The 6000-nt window shown below is 43.6% G+C and overlaps 1 protein-coding gene across 4 annotated transcripts in view; it reads right to left on the bottom strand.

The window, feature by feature from the left end:
* Window positions 1-522: 522 nt before the first annotated feature.
* Window positions 523-6000, bottom strand: part of FBXO38 (F-box protein 38) — a 49097-nt gene continuing 43619 nt past the window's right edge. For all 4 annotated transcript variants that reach the window (XM_066388598.1, XM_066388599.1, XM_066388600.1 and 1 more), the window contains 5 exons: window positions 4585-4751; window positions 3149-3294; window positions 2421-2524; window positions 1881-1994; window positions 523-1104 (listed from right to left, as the gene is read on the bottom strand). In XM_066388598.1, the coding sequence (XP_066244695.1) occupies window positions 926-1104; window positions 1881-1994; window positions 2421-2524; window positions 3149-3294; window positions 4585-4751 (710 nt within the window). In that variant the 3' untranslated portion in view covers window positions 523-925. The remainder of the gene's footprint in view (window positions 1105-1880; window positions 1995-2420; window positions 2525-3148; window positions 3295-4584; window positions 4752-6000) is intronic.

The raw sequence follows: 6000 nt of genomic DNA, 5'->3' as shown, positions 1-6000 counted from the left end.
AGTGTCTGAGAGCCATCTCCTGATGACAGATGTCCCTGGAAGTTCTGTTCTGTCGTGGAGAGTCTGGGAGTTGGGGATCCTGCAGCCGTGGAACTCAGGAAAAATTGGCAGTGAATTCACTGGAATGTTACGTAGACACAGCTTCACACGTCCCTTTCCTGTGCACTGTTTGCTACTCTTCTTCGACAAGAGCGATTCAGGTCCAAGGCAAGAAAAACTTTTTAATAAACTTTTATTTTTATATTCAAGATAAAGCATATACACAATTGAATGTGGAAATAAATAGCTAGAAATGCTTTGGAAACTTTTCTATTTCTCCTTCAAAGCTCAGGTTTGTTTTATTTATTTATTTTTTTGATTGTTGTTGTTTTTAACTCATGTCTTTTATTTGATTTTAAGAAATATGGAACTATACCAAGAGAAAAAAGAAACACAATTTTGTACGGAAACATATAACCACCTCTGGCTATAACGTCCAGTTTTGTGTTTTAATAGTAACAAAAAAAGCACACAAGACACAAAGACTCTCCAACAGATTTACTCAAACTGCTCCGCTCGAGAAGAAAAAGGCACAGGTTTACGGGGATGACAGTGATTATTACGAATATAGTAAATGGGGCTCAGCCAGAAAGTGACACTTCATGAACTAACTCAGGAAAAATGAACTCTTTCCAATGATCTGCCTTCATTTTAAAATGAATTTTTAAATTAAATTGTATAAACATATGATATAAAGTTGGTACTTAGGAAGTGTCTTTGTATAGTTCCTTTATATACAAATCTTTGTATAGAACTTCAGCGTTCCTCACACATTTCCTGTATCTAACGCTGAGCTGGGGCGACCCCCGCAGCCTGGTGAGCTCTCTCAGCAGCTGGACGGCCCCAGTGGCTTCCTGCCAGCACAGCTGGAAGTAGGAGGGACCAGTCAAATGTAGTCATCTTCAACCGGCTCTCCGTTGACATCACAGTAGTGGATAAAAATCGCCACTACTCGTTGAAACACACCCTTCTTCATCTGACGCATCTCTGAAATTTCTTCTCCTATTGTCTCCATACAGATGTCTGCAGACAGCTGCCCTTTCCTACGAGGAGCATAGATGGTGCCTTGGAAATCAGAAGAAGAAAAACACGCGTGATTATCAGACTCGCTGAGAAAGTCACTCAATTAAGCTGGTCCCTGAGATAGGCCTATGTACGGTCATGGAATGCATGGAATGCCACTGACACGCGCAAGGCTCAGGGAACGGGTCCCGAGTCTGGTTACACAGCATGTTTGATACGCAGGACATACGTGGTGAAAGGCCCGAAGTGGATGTGCACCACAGAGACTAAGTCGTGGACGTACAAGTAGCTTAGAAAACCCATTTACTCATTCCGTATGTTTTGAAAACATCCTTCAAGTAGATATTCAAGTGAGCTAACACCTTGAAGAACGACATTCAAAATTTCCTCCAACTTTCTCCCCAAGTATCTACATCCAGACTGTAAGTTCCTGCATGCTTTCATAAGTAGCAAAGGAACAGTGTAACTGGGATGAATCTGAAACAGTATCATTGACAGACAATAAGGACTAGCAAAAGTATAAACATGTAATAACAAAAAAATCTAGGTAGGAAAATCTGTCTGAAGGAGTCCTTCCCACCAACCTCCAGAGATCCTGGTAAGTCAACTGATCACCTACTGTGCAAATGCAGAGGTATTTTTCATTGGGGGAGAACCAAACAATAACAAAAAGCAAATATAAACATTTATGGAAGACGTTCTGTGGGAAGTGATTTAAAAAATTCATTGCTCCAAACTCTCAAACAGGACAGAATGTGCATCTAACACAATAGATGCACTCGAACTAGGGGCCACCAAGCAAGTCAGGTCATAATTACTTTCTTCATCATCTTCGAAGTCATATCTGGCGAAGCTGTTGGGTTCAGCTGCCCGCAGAGACCTCAACCAAGGGAAGTCGGAAATCATGGAATACGGGGCGCCATCCACGACACCTGGAAGGAGACAGGGAACAGTGCTGCTGGCGAGGACATGGCAGGGCCAGACCCGCGGACGCCACCAGCAGAATGTGAGATGGGCTGCCGCCCTCTGGCCGAGAGCCTGGACCAGGAGATATCAACTCCAGCACCCAGTCAGGGCCTTGGTCACCCTTTGCTTGCATCAACCTAGTGTTTTTCTTATCTCTCTCTATATAGGTTGAGACAGGTGCCCTCAACTCTCCCAGTTTCCTTTCACTCTGTGTTTCTACACTGCTTCCGAGCACTGAGGGATGGCCAAGACGCGCGGGAGCGGCGCCTACCTCCCACGCACTCTACTCCGATGAACTGGGCGTAGCTCCCGGTCCCGTCTTCCCTAAGACGCGTCTCTCCCTCTCATTAGTTAAGGGCTCCTCGGCTTTCCCACCGGGGGCAAACACTCACCTTCTAAAGTGTAGATATCTCTGCCCCAGGGGTACTTGGGGTACTTCTTTAAGTCATCTTCAGTTCGTGAGGCTTCCGGGAAGAATTCATACTTAATGAGCTCTCTGGAGGCCACAAGAAAAATCCATAATTACAAAACTGGAAACGACGGCAAAGTGTGGGGTAGACAGAACTGCCACAACCGAGCCAGACCTGCATCCTAAGGGGCACTTCCCCTCACACATGACATACCCAACGTGAGGAGGCCACTCAACCTAGAGAACACACACCGTCAGGTCAAAATGACTTTCTTCCCTACTTCCTAATCCCATCAGGTAGAGAAAGAAGCCGTTCGCTCAAATATCTCGTGTCTATAACATGCTTAACATAATGTTTATTATAACAAATGCCTAAAAAGTCCAATTTTCTAATGATGCAAAACATTAGTTTTAAGATTTTTAATTTATCTCCTTCCATGCCCAAAGGCTAAAGAGATGAAGTCAAATGTACATGTTCAGTCTGTTCTTGGAAATTTTCTTTACATTTGAAAGTAAAGAGCTACAAATAGGCATGTACGCTTCTTAGTTTTAAGTCCTCGTTCCTTCGGCTTCTCCCATGTTATATTTCAAATGTTTCAGCGCCCAGAAAGCCCAGGTGCGGTCATTTCAAAGAGAATAACTAGGCTCTGTTTCTGTGAGCCCTGGCGACAGGACGGGACTGAGAGGCCCCCAGGGCCACTGGCTACTCACTGGTTGATGTTCGCTATGGTGTCCATCCAGCTGCGGATGCGCACCTTGTTCCGGACGTTGGGAGGGTTACTGAACTCGTGGATAATGCAGATGTGATAGGGGTAGGGGCCGCTGAACAGCTTCTGCTCCAACGTTAGGGTGTCCACCTACAGAAGACAGGAGAGATTTGGACCAAGGATCAAAATACCTTAGACATTATCTCCTGGAGCTTGGACAATCCTTCCTGGGGACCAATGTTTTAACATCTCTGGCTGATTTGAAGGTCAAATGTCACATCCAGCCCTGAACACAGCCTGCCATGCTGGGAGTGAGGCTTAGCAGATTCTTGTCTGGCAAGCTCAGCGATTTCCATTTCACTGTTATGTAAATACCCATTAAACAGAGAATCCAAAATCAGGGAAGTGGCCCCAGGAAGCCCCTCCTGAGCAGGTCTCTCACAGGTGTGAGCTCAGACTGTAGAGGACTGTCAATGTGCAGCAGGTAGCCCAGTAGCCCAGCTCCCTGCCCCCCCCCCCCCAAGCCGCTGTTCACATGACTCTCCGCTAGGAATACCTTCATCCTCGTCTCCACTTAGGACACCCCACTCCGCCACCCTAGTGGCGTTCACGTCCCCTTCTTCTTGGAAACACCCGGCTTGAGGGGAGGATGATGTACTGTGCGTTTTTCAGCCCCAGCACATTCTCAACACTCAACAATTTGTTCAAATGCCTCTTTTGGAGGCAGGCTCAAACCCTAACTGCAAGGACTGTTCGATACTTCCTTTACTTTTTTAGGCATCAAGCACAGCGTCTGGGATATGTTGTTCATTGTTATTTTTGTTTGTTGTTATACTAGAAATGACTAACAGACATTAATGTGTAAGTTGCAGGCAGCCAGCATGTTGAGTTGGTCTATGTTTATTGAGAAATGATTACCACAAAAGGTTCAGCTAACATCCATAATTTCATATGTACAGTAAAAATCTTCACTCTTCAAATAATGAAAATGATAATATGAATAGCAGCTATCATGATGGCTTACTACACGACAGCAACTGCTTGGCACTCCACACATATGAATTTAACCATCACATTAACTAGGTTTTTATTCTTCTGATTCTACAGATGAAGAAACCAAGACAAATGTTAAATAATTAGCTACAGGTCAATGAACCAGAAATTGGATCAGGCAATCTGAAACCAGTCAGGGCTCTTAGCCACAGGCAACTTGTAATAAGCACGAAAATTTGAGTAACAACTGCCCTTACACAGAACTTGCTAAACAACCCCAGAAATCTAGCAGAGAAGCATGAATGAAGACTGGCCCAGTCACCTCAGTTGGTTAGAAGAACTTTGCAGAATCATCACTGTGGCCTGACAAATGAAGACACGCCAAGCCCCCAAGGTTGAAAAATGTCGCTGTAACACCTGTGTTGTCAGAAGGGGTGGAGCCCATACCTGCTGCATGGGGCGCAGGTATATGATGCGGTTTCTCTCGGGAGGCATACGCAGTATCTGGTCCAGCACCTGGTCCATGTTCAGCTTCTTGCACTGGGCATAGTCAAATCGGTTTACAATTGGTGCATTTTCTACTTTTAAATGTTTCAGGACCCTGCACCTGGTAGCTGCAAAATGAAAACAATGGTAAACTCTACAAGTAAATCATGTAAAGTAACATAGCAATGTACAGCCTGTTTAGAACCATCTTTGAAAGACTGACCCAACTTCTTTAGTATAAAATACTGCAGATGTAATAAACATCTTTAACAAAGGTCATATACTGTCATAAAGTACAACTGACGGTTATCAAAATAATTTGAAAATGTGATTTTGTGCTGTTCAAAAGAAGGGCTCCCATGTGTGAGGGGAAGTGAGGGGACCTGTCCTGTCTACGGTTCTCCTGGCAAGAACTCTGAGTCCCACAGCATGACCTGTCTAAACATAGGGACTGTTCAGGAAATACTTACTGAAGACAATGAATGATGGTTACTATTAAATTCTACAGCTTTATGGCTAATGGTCAAATAAACCTGGATTAGTTCATATATACTATCTTATATTCACCTACAGGAAATGAACAGAGTTCATTTTAATTCCTATCATAGGTATAAAAGCAGAACCTTCAAAGACCCAGCAATTTTTATATACATTGGTCTAAAGCTGGACAGTCTAATGTGGTAGCCACTAGCCACCTGTAGCTATTTAAATTTAAAATAATCAGAATTAACAATTGAGTTCCTCAGGCACACAGAGAATATATAACTGTCCAAGGCAAGATACGAGGTAGATCTTCATAATTTTACCTAGATAGGTACCAAATATGTAATTTTGAGTGAAGTGAAAAAATAAATAGGTCATGTACAGCAGTGGTCCCCAATTCCCAGGCCACGGACCGGTAGTGGTCCGTGGGCCATTTGGTACCGGTCCGCAGAGAAATAATAAATAACTTATATTATTTCCGTTTTATTTATATTTAAGTCTGAACAACGTTTTATTTTTTAAAATGACCAGATTCCCTCTGTTACATCCATCTAAGACTCACTCTTGACGCTTGTCTCGGTCACATGATACATTTATCCGTCCCACCCTAAAGGCCGGTCTGTGAAAATATTTTCTGACATTAAACCGGTCCCTGGCCGAAAAAAGGTTGGGGACCACTGATGTACAGGACATACTAGTACCTAACATTTTAAAAGGTCACATGAAATAATAGCCTGCTGTCTGCTCAGAGAGACACATGTATATAAGTAAATACAGGAGAGACGGGCTGGAAGGACACATATTACATACACAAGTGTAGGTGGCAGATGCTGATGGGATTGGTGATGAGGGATAAATCGAACTAAAAAGAACAGCAGGGCTTGGACTATGACA

This window comes from Saccopteryx leptura, chromosome 6 (assembly GCF_036850995.1).
Source record: "Saccopteryx leptura isolate mSacLep1 chromosome 6, mSacLep1_pri_phased_curated, whole genome shotgun sequence".
Taxonomy (NCBI): domain Eukaryota; kingdom Metazoa; phylum Chordata; class Mammalia; order Chiroptera; family Emballonuridae; genus Saccopteryx; species Saccopteryx leptura.
Note: the sequence above shows the minus strand (reverse complement) of the source record. Positions and strands in the feature narration are given on the sequence as shown.